Source organism: Lepidothrix coronata, unplaced genomic scaffold, assembly GCF_001604755.1.
Source record: "Lepidothrix coronata isolate B3197 unplaced genomic scaffold, Lepidothrix_coronata-1.0 Scaffold8, whole genome shotgun sequence".
Lineage (NCBI taxonomy): Eukaryota > Metazoa > Chordata > Aves > Passeriformes > Pipridae > Lepidothrix > Lepidothrix coronata.
This window is the reverse complement of record NW_016690188.1, coordinates 5,824,433-5,843,609: the sequence shown is the minus strand read 5'-3', so window position 1 is coordinate 5,843,609 and position 19,177 is coordinate 5,824,433. Positions and strand designations below refer to the sequence as shown.

The 19,177-nt window shown below is 51.2% G+C and overlaps 1 protein-coding gene across 1 annotated transcript; it reads right to left on the bottom strand.

Moving 5' to 3' along the window:
* Positions 1-11,152: 11,152 nt before the first annotated feature.
* Positions 11,153-17,164, bottom strand: TLX1 (T-cell leukemia homeobox 1). The gene is made up of 3 exons (XM_017839852.1): positions 16,696-17,164; positions 14,869-15,070; positions 11,153-11,375 (listed from the first exon to the last, which is right to left on the bottom strand). Exons 1-3 carry the CDS (start codon positions 17,162-17,164, stop codon positions 11,153-11,155), a joined length of 894 nt encoding a protein of 297 aa, XP_017695341.1.
* Positions 17,165-19,177: the final 2,013 nt, after the last annotated feature.

Below are 19,177 nucleotides of genomic sequence, written 5' to 3'. Positions count from 1 at the left end.
AAAGGGGGCTCAGATCTGGGCAGCCACTTATGCCATTTAGGCAGACACCATCAGGGCCTCAGAACAAACTCCTTAGAGGGATGCAGAAATGACCAGATGCCCAACTCCAGGGGGAAATAGAGGCCAGGTTTCATGTGCCTCATCCCATTCACTATGATGTGCTTCAAGATGTTCAGGTGCTCGTATCCATGTCAGGTTGGCCACACAGGTGAGTTCTCTGAATCAGACTGATAGGTTCCGAAAACCCACTTCAGCCCACTAAAATGAATAATTCTAACCAAAGTCGGTGCCCTTGTACAGATAAAAAGACCAGGCTTTCTTGATTGCATCCCTGAACACTTCTTTGCAATGCTGGTGCCTGCTTTGATGGAGCAACTTCATCCTACTGCAGTGGTAGTGTTCCCTGGGCTCCTATTGCAGGCACATGAGGAGTCTCCCACGGGCAACAGCCAGCAGAGCACCAGAGAGCCAGTGGCTTTGCACCAGCATCCCATGGAGGAGATTGTCCTGCTGCTGCTGTTGGAGCCAGCTCAGCTCCATGATCCCATGGCTGATGAGGGATGCAGCCAGACAAAGGCACCCTGCAGCACCATCTCACTCATCCTCCTGGTTCCCCACTTGTTAGTACACATCTCTTCCTTTCTATCAGCAAGAAGGGTTGGAGACATCATGCTGAGACCATCTCTTTAGCCCGTTAACACAAGTTTTATGCCACAAACAGCCTGATTCTTTAACTACTGAGCCCTCTCTCTTGTATCTCTTGTTGTTTGTGCTGATAATATTTCTCTCCAAGAAATACATATTGGTTACTGCTGAGCTGCCACTGTCCCCCTTGGTCCTCAGACTGCTCTAATAATTCATGCGTGAGACTTCATTTTACCCTCACCTGAAGCAGCCAAGTACACCTGTGAGAAGAAATTAGCTGCTTCAGTGACAGAGCTCAGTTGCTTAGGAGATTCCCAGTGCCTCCAGCACAACGGGTAAATGAAGTAGCTCACTCAGCAAGTGTCTTCCCAGAGGAGCATGGCTCAGTGCTCTGCCTCTCCAGCCTTCCTACCAGAACTGAGGACTGTGTCAAGCGGGGCTCACCGGGGCTTTATCTCACAGTGTTAATGCTTTCTCCTCACTGCAGGAAATGATGCACTACAGTAGGTTTGCTGTGCATTCCCCTTGCCTCCTTCCTACCAAACTCAAACTGTTTCTGACTCTTCCCAGCTTTTTTTTTTTCCATTTTGTACATTAGTGAGCAGTCTCAGCATCAGCCCAACATCCAGGGAGACCACTCCTCGTCTGTCCCAGCTATGGTTGGAGTGTGGGGTGGAAATGGAGCCTGGCTCCTGCTGTGCTCCTGTATGCTTACCTAGCCCCCAAAATAGTCCCTTTCTCCTCAACACTGAGAAGTCTTTGTGGGACTAGGAGAGCAGGGTCACCTCTGAGGACCCACTCAGGGCATCTGCCACTCAGGTGTTGGCAGGTGTGAAACTCACCTTTAGATCCCCATCCCAGTCTGGCAGGGATTGCTGTCAGCTCTCTTCTACCCCAGGGAATCCCATTTGGGGCAGGGCCACGAGGAGAACACAGGCAGGGAGGAGAGAGCTCCGCCTGACCTTGAGGAGGGCCAAGAGAGTGGCCAAGACTGTGCCAGACAGGACAGAACTTATTAGGCAAAGAAGGGAAAGTTCACAGCTGGTAGACCATCCAGAGGATGTTTATCCCAAATTTCAACATATCACTTTAGATCACATTTTGGCCTCTGCCCTCTGGGCACCATTTCACTACTAAATGCTCCATAGAATAAATGCCAAGTGATGGGGGAACACAAATAATCCCTTCTTGAAGAGAATTACTTTTTTGGTAAATACTGGGGAATAAATGCAGCTTTAAAAAGCAGTAACTTGTTAAACCAACACACACAGACACACAGAAGCAGATTCCATTAAAGTCATTTGATGTGAGCCAGGGAGAAGTGCCTCTAAATCACATAATTATTTTAAGAGAGAAAGACACATTTGCTTAAACTGGTTCAAATCACCTTTGGGGAGGGAGGAGAGAGGGTTTGTGTCTGCACCATTAAGCGCTTTGATTTCCTGCAGCTCACCCCAGACTCTTGTTTTAATAGCATTAAACATATGAATATGTGATAATAAAATACAGGTGGTTTCCTTGAGCTTTATTGACTTTGTATGCCATGAAGAGAAAAATCATTGCTTCCTTATTTATCTCCTTTAGCATTTCATGGGTTTATATTTTTTTCTCTTTTGATTAATGCAAGCAGTCTCTTGGCTGTCCTCGAGAGCTGCTGCAGCTGCCTGCTTTGATCAAAGCTCATCCCTCAGTGCTTAAAAATCCCAGCTGCTTGCCCCTACTTACTGCATCCCATGAGCCAGGGGGTAGGGGTGCATAGCCAGGAGAGGGATGGAGCCAGATCCCTTTCTCCATGCCTTGCTGGAGTCATGGAGTCTGGGGCCTCACCTTTGTGTTCTTGGTGTGGCTGCAGCCCCCCAGGCAGTGGCCTGGCACAATTCACACACACCATCCTGACACTGTCCGGTGCACCCAGACATTGTGTAACTTATCCACCACATGAAGCATCAGCAGATGGGATATCCCATAGAAAGTCTTACTTTCTAATCCCAGCGGGAAATACTGAATTCAGGGAAATCCATCCCTTGAATTTCTCAGGGCTGGCTTTATCCAATAAAAAAGCATGTAGATGTGGTTCTTCTGGACAAGGTTTAGTGGTGGACCTGGCAGTGTTATGTTAATGGTTTGACTATATGACCTTTGAGGTCTTTTCCAACCTTAATTATTCTATGAGCCCCTTCATGAACTGGCTGTGTCCCGAAGGACGAGCTCGGGGCTGGGCTTCGCTACCTCTCATCCTGAGTGCTCCCGGTCTGAGGCACTCTCTGGTTAGCCTGGAGCTTGGCGGCCCGTGGGCATCCCCACCCGTGGCGGTGGGCGGGAGGACCGGCGTGTGGCCGGTGCCGGTGGGGACCTGTGGAGCGGACGCCAGGCGCTCCCTGGCCCCTAGATGGAGCTCGGTGCCCACCGATCGCTCCCCGTCGGCCCAAGGGCTGTAGCTGCATCCCTGTGGGCAGGGATGATCCCCTCCAGCACAGCACACGGGCGAACAGAAGGGCAGAGTGTCCGTCCCGGTCCCGCCTATCCAATTCGCCTATGGATACTGATCCCTAGCCGGAGAGGTGGCCACCGGCACAGTGTTTCACATTTGCAGCTCTGGCCAGCTCTGTGGGTCACAGTGCACCAGGGTCACCCGTGAAGGGGCAGTGCCATGCATTTTGGGGGGAACACCCATAGCTTTGACCTCTATTTGCCTCAAGGCACTTGTGTTAGGGGTTATCTTGCTCTAGACTCCATCCTGTGGAGGAAACCAGACAGCCAAGCGTTCCTCTCCATCTGCTGCGGAGAGGCCTGAGGTCCCCTAGCTCCCACCCAGAAAACACCCATAGGCCCTTAAAATAACAGCAAATTAGGGGAGATTGCTGGGGCTGAAAGGGGAGTGAAGCACAAGGAAGGAAAGAAGGACCATGGGGCCAGTGCCACACAAGGCAGCATCTATAGCAGTGCCAGGCAATATTCACCCAGTTCCCCTCACCCCATCTCTCGTGTGCTGGGCTCTCCACTCCCCTTATCAAACCAGAGTCACTTTGGGTCAGGCTGTCAGCCACAGTCGGGGTTTTCTCCAGGAAGGTGACCGAGGCTGGAGTTAGGACTTGCCTTCTGCAATCCCACTTGTTGGCAGGGAAGGAGGAGAAAACAGCTCCTGAGACACAGATGTTCAGCAACAGGACACCACTCCTCACTCCTCGCCTCTTTTGGCAGGATCTGTGGCCACAAGGGCTCTCAGGAAATCCTTTCCGCTGTATAACATTACAGGTGTGTCTCTCTCTGCCTGTCTCCTCAGTTTCTCTGCCACAGCTGTGGTGTGTTTCCCCAGGGGCTGGCACACACACACACATGCACCCTGGGATCCCAGCATAGGATCTGCATTTCCTCACTTGACTGCTACAAGTCTAGCTTCTGCCTGTGGTGTGTGACTTGGCTCTGCTCAGATCCTCGGATCCTGAAAGACTCTCAGATCCTCAAAGGACCAGGTCTGGAGGAAGACTGCATGGGAACAGTGGTAGGTCCACCAAAAAATGTCTGATGCCTTGCTCCATGGAGAGCACACTCCACACTGTGTCCCACCTCCCACCTCTGGATGTGGTGGTATGAGCCACAGCCAAGGTTGGTTTCAGACCTGTCATAACAACTGATAAGGTTTAAATGTTTGTTTTCACTCCATCCCACAATGAAAGCCAGATCTTTTCAAGCATTTCTGTGCGAATGGGGGGTGGTGGGAAATAACCCTGCCACAGCTCCCTCATTTGCCTCTGCGAATGTCTATGTCAGTGGGCAGGGTGCCTGGGACACATCCCTCTGAGGTTGCAGGTGTTCCTCCAATGGCAGGGGAGCACAGCCTGGCAGTGGCAGAAACCCAACAGTGCTGTAAAATGCATAAAAAACTTTCCGGAGCTTAATCCTGGAAAGAGGGAAGTGCCCTGGATACAGCTCAGCAACTACTGCGTGACTGTGTCACTACGGGATGCTGTAGATAGGACCTACATTTCAGCAGCAGTCCCATGATGTGACATCTCCAGATCTGGCATGCCACTGGCACAGGGCCAGGTAGGCTGGGTATAGTCCCGGCTGGTGAACAACCCTCCTCTGCCCAACCCAGGTTTCCACTGGACCAAGACCCCAAGTCCCAGGTGCCTCTCACCGCTCACCCTCAAACCCCACTGGCCTGCAGAGAGTTGGTGCCTTTTTTATACAGCTCTCAAAAGAGCATCCTACTGGTACTTCATGGCTTCCCAGACCTGCTAGCCCTCATCCACTTCTCCCCCAGCCAGACTGAGGAGGACATTCCTTTCTCCCCAGGCTCTCAGGGCTCTCCTTCGAAAACAGCTGGGAAACCTCTTACCTCTGAGAGAGGGAGAGCTGTGCAGAGGCCTGGCGACAACTCAGTGCACTTGTGATCGCTTCCTCACCACAACCCTGAGCAAACCTCATTTCCACCTATACCTTTTTTTCCCCTTTGCCACCTTACATGGGTCAAGCCCTGACTTCCAGCACATTTACATCCAACATACCTGGTAGCCAAGGCTCAGTCTAACTCCTGCTGAGCACTGGCATCACAAACTAGATGCATTCTAGATGAAAACCCAGAGAGGAAGAGCCTGTTAAGCCCTGGCACATGTCTAAAAGCTGAGTATTGACAACAGCAGGTACCAATCACAAAACATCCCAAAAATTTCCGCTTGCTGAGACAGGAAGGACCCTGGGAAACGAAGCTTTTCTTCATGTTTTCATCTATCTCCGCCTTTGTACGGCTTCCCAACTGTAGTTAAAAAAAGTATATATTGATTGATACTTTTTAATCACTGCTTTGTTATTTTTAGGCAGTTGCAGTCTAGGAAAGACAGACACTTAACCGCAGCTCTCAGACCAGCGGGTTCACATTCTTTTCAGGCAATGAGAAAACGGGTTTTCTCAAGCTTTGCTTGTTCCTACTCAAAAATCAGAGCAGGGACTCCCCATTTCTGCTCACTCTATTTTTGCCTCAGAAGCAGAAAGGAAAAGGGTGGCTGAGCTGAGGGTAAGTACTGAACTTCCAGCCCTGAGGAAGTGCAGGGCAGGGGTTTGCAGCTGTCTGCAATAGGGGATCACACACCTTCAGGGTGCAGGGTTTTGGCTGCAGGCTGTTGTGTGACCTGGAGTTTGAGAGCTGCCAGACCTGGCCCCATGCTTACCACAACTAGCTGTAACAACAACAAAAAAAACCAAAAAACCAAACCAAACCAAACCAAACCCCAAACCAAACCAAAAACAAAACAAAAACACAAACAAACAAAAAAAACATGCCAGAGGGAAGCCAAAAATTAATTTCTAGACTTGGAAAAATCAAGATTTTTCTAGTGCCTTCAGAAAAGAAACCTAACACAACTCTTTGAATACAGTTTTAGTTTTTACTTGTATAAATTTATAGAATTAATTTAAAACTACCAATAATAAGGAGTTTCTGACTAATGGAAAGGAATAGGGGAAAAAACCTTTGTCCTAATTGTGGGCAAGCACTGACACATCAAATAAATTTCCTACTGTAATGGAGACAATGATAATAACAATAATTAAAAAAAAAAATCAAAGTCCCAGCTAGCTGCACAAACAAAAGATCTGAAAAAAACAGACAATCTGGTTTGACTCCAGCAGAGATTTGATGTGATAATCTAAAGCTTGGTGTGTTTTTTTTCTTCCCTTAATACTTATTTTTTAAAAAAATAAATCTAACCTTATTCACAAATTAAGACCTTTTCATTTAGAAAATTTCCACCCGGGATAATTTGATAATTCCAAATGTTATTTCACAAATGGTTTTCAAACAAGTGGCCATCAAAGCTGACTGTTGCACAAAAAAATCAGTGTCACTCAGCCGGTCTGCTTCTGGAAGGGGAGAAAAAAAGATTAATTCAAAAAATTCCAGCTGTCCCAGAACCCCAGAGAGGGATGGCTTTTTACTGTAACCCAAACACTTTTCAGCAAAGCCATTTTCAGTTTTGTCAGTAAATTGGTTTGGGTTTTCTACCCCATTTAGCCCCCGAGTGTGTGTAAGCTGGCCTTGGCTGCCTCCCACAGGGATGGGCTCCCACTGCCGCCGTGCTGAGGCACCAGTCCCAGTTTTAAGCTTTCTTTTGGTGTGTTGGTTAATCGGGAGCACATTCAAAAATACTCATCAACAGTCCCAGTGAGATAATTAAAATGATCCTATATATGGTGTTTCTGGAGTCAGAGCCTCCTTTCATTACCATTTATAGAAACCATGTTAGAGAACGCATACACTCGCCTGGGTCTTCCTCCAGCAAACGCCACATTACAGGTGACTCTCACTGATGCTGCTGCAGGAAAAATAACTTTAAATATATAAAAAATGCCCTATAGATGGGATAATGCAGCCCAAGAAAAGCTATATGTGGTCTTTACAAGTATTCATGTAGAAACTGGGGCAGGGACCAAACACGCTGGCCCGCACCCAGGAAAAAGCACAACTGCAGGCTCCGCTCAAGGCACAAGGCTCCAGCAAAGACCCTTCAGCCTTTCCCTGGGCCATCCCTCAGCAGAGATAAACCAACTGATCCTCGTTTGGATGACTCATGTGCTCAACTAATTGACTAAATGGGGGCCATACCTCTGGTTCCCTCCTGCCTACATAGTTTGCTGAGCTGGGACTAAACCCAGACAACCGCAGCCCATACAGCTGGGCTTCGTCTCTTCCAGCTCCACACAGATGTTTAATGCTCTGCTTGTTCTTTCAAAGACTGCTTTTTCTCCCCCTGGATTTTGCCTTCAAAAGCTCGGCACATCCATAGCCAACCCAACATGAATGATAGCTCTTAATCCCTGGCAGTGTTGCGGGTGACAGAGGCGTGGATGACCACAGTGCACTTCCCTACGATGCCCACAGCTCTCAGCTGCAGGCATCACACAGGCTTTTCCCCTCCAGACCGAGGTCACTCTACCTTGCTCCATATTTCCTACATACAGACAAACAGTGGAAAAAAATTTCTCCCTGACTGCCATTTCACATTTGGGATTTGCTTTATTTTGAGAGCAAGAGAAGGGGGAAATGACTTTCAAGGCATCTTAATGCAATTTTATTCCTGTTCCCAAACAAGTATAATACAAAAAATTAAATCAGCCTTCAGTGTGGTATGGATGGCCCCAGGATATGGCTGAGGTGATATCAGCCTACAAAACATAACAATATGTGTCAGTGTTTCATGTCATTACTTATTGATTTAATTCCATCATATTTCAGGCAACTTTTATTGTCTAGGTACAGATCATCATACTAATAACTGGAAGCACGTATGCAGATATCAAAAACACCTCCTGCCACTAAACCGATTTTAAAAATTAATCCAACAGAAATATTTTAAGAGAAACCTCCTCCAGAAACAATCGTTCCAGGGACAAGAAAGACCGGGTAACTATTTTTCTGGTTCCAGTGTTACATATAATGTCTTTTTTTTTTTTTTTTAATCGGGAAAGATTGATAAGAAAAGGAGGAAGTCAACAGTTTTAAGAACAAGGTGTAGCTAAATAGTTTACCTAAACACATGCCCTTGAATGTGCATTATCATACATTTGACTTTGCTGGGGAACATTTTGGATTATGAACTGAATAATGTGGATATTATAAAATGGCTGTCTTGGAATTAAATTTTACAATATTGATGTGTCATAATAATAAAATAGAAAACACTTTTAATATCAACAGTGAGTTTTATCATCCTTTTTTATTATTATTTTGTGGTTAGTATTTTTTCCTCTGCAGAAAGCCTGAAAATAAAAGTGCACACTGCAATGAACTGTAAACCATTAAAAATTTGTACACAGCAATGTCTCCTGAAGGAGTAAGCCCTAACCCCAACATTATCTTTGTAGACAAAGTTAGGCATATGTTAAATAATTAGCTTAATCAGCATCTAAAAATCTGTCTGTAGCATAAAACAAAATTCAAACAAAAGACTTCTCTGAAATTTATGTTGGGAAAAAATACAAATTATTTTATTTTAGTAGTTTTCTAGGGGTAATCAATATCTTTTAAAGATACCTCCAAAAATGCCTGTTCTCTGTAGTTACTTATTTTACTGTGTTTTATCTTTTTTTATAGTTTTTTTCTTTTTTGGCTTCTTGTCTCCCCATTGCTGCAAATGCTTCTCTGTGTTTGCTAGCACATAGGACTGCAGAGTGGGAAAATTGTGCAGCACGATAAATTCTTAGCCCACTACAATAGAAGATTTTGGATAAAGCAGACTATTCATATGCTCCCTTAACAAATTCTGAGAAATGCTGTGCTGCACCCAGAGGACTCAGCTTCCAGGAGCACTATCAACCACCAGGTATGAAAGGCTTGGGGTATTTCGTCACAGATGTCTCACAGGCAGCCTGGACCCCAGGACCACATCAGGGAGTCCCTCCCACTCGTGGCTTGCCACCCTTTTCGGTCCTATCCTGCAACATCCTTTACTCAGTAATTCCCAGTGCTGGAAGGAAACATCAGGCTGAAGTCAGTCCAGTTTTCCTGGCCATTGGGCTTGGAGTCTCCCCCAAGGAAGCTGATGAGAGTTTTCCCACCAGTTTGATTTTCCTCTGAGAAAGGCTTGCCAAGCTGGGAATGATGTCCTGCAGCAAGGCTGAGCATGAATGGAAAACAGTGTCCCTAGAATAATTCCCTGCAAGACTGTCTCTAAAATGTACTCTTGCACATTTCTTTATATTGAAATCCCCCTTTCCATAGACATATCCATATTTCAGACATGAATGTCTCTAGACCCCCCTCAGCCCAGGTTAGACCTCACTCCAAAGTCTTATTCAAGATATTATTCCACATGAGTTTAAGGCCAAGACCCTGCGCAGTTCCTGCCACCCCCAGCAAGCCTCCCAGAAGGGCTTCAATTAAAGCACATGCTAAATGCACTGCTGGGTTGAAGCCTGAAAATGTTTACAGGACCAGGATTTAAAACACAGCATATTACATCTGGAGCCTCCAAAGCCAAGTAGACCTGAGCAAAGTCAAATGGAAACACTAACTCTATTTTCATTAAAAAAAAAAAACAACTGCACAGGCTTCAGCAGTAGTTGTGATATGCTGTCTCCTCTTGCAGAACTAATAGACAGGGAACAGCAAGGCTTTAAATGATTTATTCAGTACCCTGGAAATTTTTTATTTTCTTTTTTGTTTCCACATAAATTACACAAGCACTTTATAAAGTGAATACACGTAAAACACCTTGTAAGTGCATAACTTAAAAAACTAAAACAAAACAAAACAAAACAAACAAACAAAACCCAACGCTCAAACCAAACAAACCAATGCCTTTAAAAATGTCACTGAAAATAGGTTTTCTGGTTGCTTGTTTGTACTAACTGCTTAAACTAGCAGTGGTGTTTTAGATTATAAGTAACTGGAAAATATATACTGTATATATATATATACCTATATATTCCTGGCATTTGCTAGAAGTGCTTTGTTTAATTGTGTCTCATTCTCTTGGTACAATTAAAGGAACAACTAAGTTAAACAGCTGAGAGTGAAATTGATATTTTGCTATCAGAAACTGCCTTCTAAAGGAAAACAGGTAAAATAAAACACTGGACAACATTTTGGAAATTATATGGAAATAATCCACGGAAAGAAACTGCATTACCCCCGCAAAATGCCACCCAGGTCTTCTCATTATTAAAATACACACTGATGGGCACAGAGTCCGTGGCAGCCAGCGACAATTTGGGCTCTTCATACAATTGAGATATCACATTTACCATCCTCAGGAGTCTGTCAGATCCTTCTCTTGTTCCCCCCTTGCAAGAAAAAATTAATGAAAAAGGGGAGGAGAGACAGCGAGGTGAGATCTGAAGGGTTCCCATCTGGCACAAGCAGAAATTGCTGCTGTTTCCTCCATTTGTTGCATCCCCGAACGTCTCCACTGTAGACAACCCGAGAAGGCTCAGAGCAGAGGAGTGCTTTCCAGGGAGCGTCCTCCTTTTGTTTTAAGCCATCAGTCCAATGTGTGTATATATATGTGTGTATATATATATATATAACTTTTTTATATATACACACACACACATACACACACACATGAACATATAAGGGTGACCTCAGGCTTTGTACTGCCGCCAGTAGAATCCAAAGGAAGTTTTCCTCTCCCCTAGCTGGGTGAACGCCGTCGGCGGCTGTGTCTGTCAGGGCTGGGCTTTTGTCTGGTAGCACTGTCAGCAAGTTCAGGGTCGACACAGGAGACTTTCAAGAGAACAAAAGGGTTGGGGGGAGGTGAGATAGTACTGCTGCTCCAGCAACCCCACGGCTGGGAAGAGATTTTGTGGTGGTTTCCCTTCCTTTCGGTCCTTGTGGTGGGTTTCCCCAGCTGGACAAGTGGGTTGCACATGTGGTTGAACGACAGGGGGGTGCCAGCCTTCCCTGGGGAGAAACAGAGTGACTACATGTCCCATCAAGGATGCCATGTGTCCCCGTGGAGACAGCCCTGCTAGCAGAAGGTGTACGTGCCACTGGTGGCCGCCAGGCTTATTCACAAGCGGAGGCAACAGTGGTGACACTGGTGATCTTGGTGGAGTCATCAGACCAAGGTTGGAGGTTCTGGAGGGCGAAGAGAGAGGAGTTGTGGACACAGATAGGGTCTGCTTGGATGGGCTGGTTGATGGTTTTTTGGAAGGCCTCCTGCTGCAACTGCATGAGGATGCGATTTGCTTGCTGCCGCTCAGCCTCCCGCTCCTCCGCTGTCTGCCTCCTAGGAGAGAGGGAGCGTTAGAGGGGCCAGGGAAGAAAAGAAGGGGTATTTTCCAAGAGAATAACTTGTGCTGGGTGCTCAGGACTCGGGGGTGGGGGTAAGGAAAAGAAGATCCCTAGCCATGGCGTGGTCCCGCATCCCCTGCACAACCTGCGAGTAAATCCCATAATCTGGGGACTAGGTCTGTCTATCTTACTGGCCTCAATAAAAATTGCTCTGATGAAAGAGAGCTGGGAGCTCTCTCTGGATTATTCTCTGTCCACGGCAAAAAAAAACAAGCAGAGACAAAACATGGAAAGGGTCACACAACAGCATTGCAAAAGGTGCAATCCCCTGCAAACATGCTCTGGGACCAACAGCAAGAGCCAAGCATACAGTGTCCCAGTGAGGAGCATGGAGCAGGATGAGGTGGAACAGTGACTGGCAGTGCCACACAGCTGGGAGATGGGCAGCATCACCTTGGGCATCTCCTTCCAGCACCCAGGTCTGCCACTTCATCCGGTGAGCTGTAGTGACCAGCTATTGAAAGTCTGGATGAAGGCAAAAACACACCCATGGCAGGCACGACAAAAATCAGCAAGATGTCAGCTAAACACTAGAAACACATTTTTTAGCAGTGAGAAAAATCAAAGCACAGAATATACTACATGGACAGGGTGAAGGACAATATTTTTAAGAACAATTTGGACATGTGTCTGCCTGGAATGACACCAGCAGAGGTGATCCTGCTGAGGAAGGGGGGTTAGGGGGCCAGCAGGGGTTCTTTCCAGTGTTGATAGGATCCTGGCTCCGGGCTACCTGGGAGGCGAAAACAGGATAGGTAGAAATGGCCTGAATGCACTTATAGTCACAACAAAAATCCCACTCCCATTTGTTTGGATGGCAGATCAGTCTGGAGTCTGCAGCCTGCAACCACCTTTGAACGTCACCTGGCACCTCCATTGATGCTGCTGGGAAAACATGGAAGCAACTCACAGTGCTGGTCTCAGGATGATTCCCAAATCATGCCCTCCCCCCCTCACACCCCCAGGCCCAGCTGACACTCTCCCAGCAGCTTCAGTGGACTTGTGACACAGGAAATGGCAGTTTTTAATTTAGCAACTCAGGAGGGATGTGAGATGTCTCATTCTCTTTGGCTGTGAGAATTGGAAGTGGCAGCTCTGATCTCCACAGTGACATCTCAGAGCACAGGGCAGGGGGCCCCTGGCTCCCAGTGGGGAAGCAGGCCAGGGCTGGATGCCAGCGATGGGCCTCTGGGCACCCAAGCCTCCAGGTGTGTGGCCAGTGCTCCCGCCTGGGAGCAGGGAGTTTGGGGCTCAGTCTCTATTTTAATCACTGTGTCAACATCTCATGTGAGACATCCCAGGGAGAGGGGCCTCAAAGCAGCACCAGCCATCCCCATGCAACCCCACAGCAGTTCTATCTCTGCCTCAATGAATATTTAATGACTCCCTGCACAATGAAGAGATTCTCAGGGAGGAGGGAGGGAGCCCCACATCCAGGGTGGTCAGGAGAACTGTGGCTGTAAGCACCTGGCTCCCAAGCATCTCCCTGCTGCAAGCAGCTGGCCTAGTCATGCATTCATTTCAGGCTGGGATTTGCAGGTTCTAATCTGCCTGGAAGTAACTGTGTATAAAACAAGAGCCCAAATCTGAGGAGGGGATCACACAGCCACCTTGCTCCAGCAGAGACATCCAGGCAAGAGGTAAGGGCAAAAACTCTTCTCCCTCAGTCTGCAGTTAAGCAGTTAAATCCATCAGGGGGTTTAAACCAACTCTCTTTTCTCAGTTACTTCCTGCTGTTGATTTCAGGCTGAGTCTGTAGTGGCTTCTTTCAGCACCCAGTGCTCCAGGCACTGCTCAGAGCCCACTACCTAGCACAGGAGCCTGGGGCAGTGAGCTGGGTGTGCTATCACCCAGGGGCACCCACATCTCCATCGCAGCACCCAACACGCACAGATGCATACAAACAAAGTTTACGTGCCTGTGTCTCTCTGGCTCAGGCCGGTGGGGACTCTCCCATGTCCAGTACTGTAGCTGAGGTCTGGCTACAGCCTTCCCCTTAGGCAGAACCGGGATTTTGTTTTTCTTTACCCAGTTATTTTTCGTAAAACATGTGAACAGGTTTATATCCTCTGCGCCTCTGCCAAAGGAGGCTGAATTTAGCCAACAGACGCAAAGAGTATTGACAGATGGATTTGCCTCACTTCCTTAGGAAACCTGGTTAGAAGACATAGCTGACCCTGTTTTGAAGGCCACAGCAGGACTACTCCTCCTCCAGTGTTCTGCCCCTGGCCAACAGAGATCACTCCAGTCAGAGACTTCCTAACACCTGGGAAATTACTCTTCCATGGCCTCTCTAGGGAAGGACTCACTGGGGTTGGGGATTCACACACACGCTTGGTTTCAAATTCCCTGTCCCCCGTTTCTTACCCAACCCCAGAATCCTCACTGTCCTATTAAGTCTCGGGGATATGCCAAGAAAGCCCTTTTCCCCCATTTTGAAGAAGCTGCTGCCTGTCTGCACTCCAGCACCCAGTGTGCAGTACCCAGCAACATCCCCCTTCTCTGTTCGAGCTCGCCCTTGCCCAGCACCCCGCCGCGGGCTGCCTGCACCCAGGGCAGGGTATGTTCTCAGGGCTGGAGTGCCTCCCCCGGGGACATACCGGGAAGGTGCAGCTTGGGAGGGGTAGGGTTACAGCGACTGAGCCCGGGAGGGTCCGCGTGAGCCCAGCCTCCTCTTCCTCTCCGGCTTTACCGGCACACCCGGCAGCAGAACAAAAAGAAAGCGTTTGGGCAAGGAGGCGCCACGAAGGATGAAATTTTCATCCCCCGGGGATAAAAATCTCCACGCTACACAGAGCCTGGTACTCCGGCAGCCCCGGGCTGGGGACTCCCACTCCCCTGCCGCTGCCAAGGGAAAGAGGCACGGAACACCCTGCACCCACTGGTGAAAACTGGTGAAACTGACTGCACCCACTGCACGGCACACTGCAAACACCTCCATGCACGTGTGTGTGTGCACACACGTTCACGCACGCTGCATACGTGCACACCTCGCTCGCAGGTCCGGTGTGCTCATACCCGCACACTGCACACGCACGGCCTGCCCTGCAGCGCACTCACACCCCCGTGCACGTTCACACACACACACACACACTGTACGCGGGCACACCTGGGCGCACGTGGCCCTCACGCAAAAGCATTCACACTCACTGTGCAGTTACGCACACGTGCCCTGCTCACACACACACCCACTGGTGTGCACACACGCACTACACGTACACACCACCCCCACGTTCGTAGCCACAGATGCTGCACACACTCGGCTGTGCATGCACATGCACGCGTACACGCACTTTCACACCCACACACACACAGGGCTTGCAAGCCCATGCGAGGCCACCACTGCCCCTCCAGAGCTGGTGGCAGCCAGGTCTGCTCACCCCGGGCTGCCCCAGCACCCCAGTCCACCAAGACCCCCAGTCCCTCACCTCCACTTTGTGCGCCGGTTCTGGAACCAGGTCTTCACTTGGGCGTCTGTCATCTTGAGGGCCTTGGCAAGGGCAGCGCGCTCGGCCGAGGCCAGGTATTTCTGCCGATGGAAGCGCTTCTCCAGCTCGCAAATCTGCAGGCGGGTGAAGGAGGTGCGCGGCTTCTTCTTCTTGGGGGGCGTGCGGTTCTGGTAGGGGTGACCTATACGGCGTGTTACAGTGAAGGGTGAGAGGGCCACTGGGGGGGACACGGGAGGAGGGGGGATGAGAGGCAAAGAAGCAAGCAGCGACACATCAGCAGAGGGGCTCCGGCTCCCGGGTGCTTGGCTGGGGACACCCACCCCCCGCTGCGAAGCCGCCGCTTCCCCGCCGACAAACACGCACGGGTTGCAAAAATTCGGCGGCGGCCCCGGCGCCTTCCCTGGGTGCTGCGGGCACCCGCCGGGCACCACTCGGCTCCGGCGGCGAGGCATGCTTGTCCAGCGAAGCGCCTGGCGGAGAGCGGGGGGTCAGCAGCGACAGGCGGTCCTGGCGCCGGGACGGGGCTCCGCGCTCCGTGCCAACCGGGCTGGGGCTAATTTCGTTTGGGTGCGGCGGTAACCCGCCGGCCCCGGCGCCTCGTACGTGGAAAGTCAAGTCCCGGGAGTTCCTATTCGTTGATTTGTTTGCTTTTTTTGTTGTTGTTGTTTTAAATAAATGTATACGGTTTGGTTTTTTTTTCCCCTAACCGTATGAAAAATAATTAGTGAAAAGTTGCGTTGTGTCTCAACCACGAAGAGGCTGCGTGAAATCCAGCCCGGTGCCTGCCAGGGGAACGGCCCGTTCGTCCGCCCGCGGCCGCGCCTGAACCCAGCGCCATCGGGTCGAAATTAAACGGGAACTTCCAAAAATCGGGCCTCGGTTTCCGCCCTCGGGAAGAGGGGCCGATTGGGGCGCTGATTTTTCCCCGTTGCAATTTCGTTGTGTTTTTTTTTTGTTTGCGTCTTTATTTATTTTCGTTGTTCGAGTGTTTTGCTTTTGTTAGCGCCGAAAGACAAGCCCAACTACACCTGGAAAAGGCGGCGAGTCCGGGAAGCGGCTCTAGCCCGAACCCAGCTCTGCTCGGGACTGCAGAGAGTCCTTTTTGATAGGGGAAAAGGCTGAGCCGAAACCCGCAGCCGGGGAAAACCAGACGGGTTACGGTACGCACCGGGCCGGCCTTCCCGGGCGGGCGAGGGCCGGGCCGCCGGCCGCAACGTGCCTCCCAAATAACCCCTAGTTTTAAAGGAAAGTTTCTCCGGCTTTTAGCTCGGTGGCAGGGAGCCGGCAGCCGTGGCCGGGACTCACGGGAGGTGGTGTGCCGAGTTTGCCATCCATTTTCCTTTACCCGCCTTTCCCGAGCTGCATCACGAAAAAAAACCAACAAGAAAACCCCAAAACAAAACACAAAAAACTCAACTTAAAAATAATTAAAAAACCCACACCAAACCTAACCAATAGAAAAATACACAAGCCAAAAAAACAACCAAACAAATAAAACAAACGCCCAACCACACACACAAACAATCAAACCAACCAAAAAATCAAGGCAAACAAACAAAAAGAAACACAACGCATTTAGTGGGGACTGAATGCGCCTGATTTCCCACACCGTCTTGCTTCTGGCCTCCTCCGGGACCGACTTCCCAGGACCATCCAGGTCGCTTTCTCCACCCGGCCAGAGAGATCCCCGGCCGGATCCTGCGTACCCCGGTGAGCACCGGCTGCCGCGCCGAGGCCGGGCGGCGGGGAACGGAGCGGAACGGTGGGTGCAGGGAGGGAAGGGGGTGTCCCGGTGGCCCGACTCACCTGTGAACCTGTCTTTTGTGTACCGCCTGTTGCTCTCCATCCAGGGAAAGGTGAGACCCGTGAGACTGTTCATGCCGTTCACCGCCGGCACGGCGGCGGAGAGAGGCTGGTGGACGCCGCCGGCCACGGGACGATGGGCCGGGACGCGGATCACCCCCCCGGCCGAGCTCAAGGTGTTGCCGTTCATGCTCACCGCCATGTTCACGTTGTAGGAGCCGGGCAGGCCGCCCATGCTGCAGGAGGTGCCGCTGTAGGCGCCGGCCGCGCCGCCGCTCGCCCCGTAGCCACCCGTGACCGTGTTATAGGCGCTGCCCACGATGCAGCCCAGCCCGTAGTCCGCCGAGTCCTGCAGCCGCGGATGCGACACCATGCAGCTGCCCGGCTCCGACGTGTTGAGAATCTGGTCGATGCCGAAGCTGATGGGCTCGGCTTGGCCTTGGTGCAGGTGGTGAGCGCCGAGGTGCTCCATGCCGCCGCCCGGGAGCCGGACCTCCGCCCCGGGCACGGCAGCACAGCCCCGCAGCGCCCCGAAACCGGCAACGGGGCCGCGCACAGCCGGGACACGCCGGCTACGAGCTCAGTCCCATAGCACGACGGTCGCACACCTCAGGAAACCCCAGCAGAGCCACGCACGGCCGGGACACGGCAGCCGCACGCTCAGCACGAAGACCCACCAGCAGAGCCATGCGCAACCCAGGCACAAGAGCGAAACAACCCCGCAGCCCAGGACACAGCAGCCGTGCCCAGCGAGGCACAGGACCCACACACTGGAGACACAGCCACGCCACACACACCCACTACCCAACAGCTTCCAGGAGCGGAGACACGATATCCCCACCCACGCACACTGGTCCCGTTTCGATAAGACCCAGCGCCGCCAGGCACTAAGACACAACCACCTCGCTCCGGGAGCCACTCACCCAAGGCACACACACACGAGGGTGCCCCGGGGACCCCTCGCCGCGGCGGGCGGTGGGGAGCCGGGAGCCCCGCGGAGCGGAGCAGAGCGCGGCGGAGCGCGAGTGCGATCGTCCACCGCCCCGCTTGCCCATCAATCACCCTACCCAGGGCCTACTGCTGCAGGCCCTCACTCTCCATTGGCTGGATGCTGAAAGCAGCCCAGTGAATGACAGCAGAGAAGAGCACACAAGAAAAGGAGTTTCTTCTTCTCCAGCTTAGCTCCCCCCGCACCCCCACCCCCCCCCAAAAAAAAAAAAAAAAAAATCACCGTCCGGCCAGGCCTTATAAAGTGAGCACTGGGTGCGCGCAGGGCACTGGGGGGGTGAATGAGTGGCAAGTACCGGGTGACAGAGTGGGAACGTCTGGTCCCAGAGTTTGTGGCTGTAGGCTGCTGGGAAGAGGGGTCTTGGTGGCTAGGCCCCACCAGGGAATCAGGCGTGGGCCGTGATCCCCGTGAGCTGCAGCTTATCCCGAGCAAGGGCTGAAGCTGGGGGATCTTATCCTGGTGGGGTCCCAGACCCACTGTGCCCCTTTGTTCTGAAAGGTTGTTCTCAATTTCAAAAGTCAGCACCTCTCAAAAAGGCGCAGAGGAGGAGGGGGCTCTCCCATCCCCAGATCCCGGAGCGGAAGTGTTCAGGAGGGCACCCCACGGGTGCCCAGACCCCTGGAAGGGGGGGCGAGAAGGCGATGGGAGAAGGCGATGGGCTGGTGCACACCTCCCCCAGGAGAACCGGGGCGGGGCTCATTCCCCCGGGACGATGGCCGGCCCCAGCTGTTCCCCACGGGGCAGCGTCGCACTCCCGCGGCGGGGCGAGGGCTGATGGGGCACCCGCTGCTGCCGGGCCCGCCGTCTGCCACCGCCGTTCTTTCCCGCGCCTGCCCGCGGGAGATGAGTGTTTTCGTAAAAAAAAAAAACCCAACCAAAACAAACCAAAATGGAAAAAAACCCCAAACAAACAGAAAACAACAACAACAAAAAAACCCCAAAACAAAAAACCTCCCCCGAAAGTTATTTAAAATGCTTTATACAAAATGAAAATGAAGGTCGGTATCGCAATTTGCTGCAAATTTGTGGCCCTTGTCCGTCGGTGTCTGCTGCGCGCAGCCGGGCAGAGGGCAGAGCCGCCGGTGGGGCAGAGGCACGGCCGCCTCCTTCCTCCCGTCCCCCCGCCGCTGCCGACCGGCGCTGCCCAGCGCAACCCAGCGGCCCCGACCGCGGCGCCGAGGTTTTGCCGCTGGTTTGTGCTCTGCTCGCCCCGTCCTCGCCGCTCCTGGCTGGGACGGGCCCTCCAGGCCCCCTCCTCTCCGACTGGGCCAAAGGCTGCCCTTTATGTCTTAAACGTGCCTGTGATTTAATGCCCACGTGAGGCCGTGGAGATCCCATAAGACAGCCGGTTTTGGGTTATCCCCCATGCAAAACCAATGCGCTGGCATAGAAAGTTGTGCCCATGCACTCAGGTACACCTCCTCACCCCCCACCAGACATATCCCATCCAAATCCTCACACACACCCCCACTCACA

Excerpts from the sequence above, each read along its gene's own strand:
- TLX1 (XM_017839852.1), bottom strand. The coding sequence starts at position 17,164 with ATGGAGCACCTCGGCGCTCACCACCTGCACCAAGGCCAAGCCGAGCCC. Across the intron at positions 15,071-16,695 it reads CACAAAAGACAGGTTCACAG|GTCACCCCTACCAGAACCGC; the intron begins GTGAGTCGGGCC and ends CACGCCGTATAG. Across the intron at positions 11,376-14,868 it reads AACCGGCGCACAAAGTGGAG|GAGGCAGACAGCGGAGGAGC; the intron begins GTGAGGGACTGG and ends CCTCTCTCCTAG.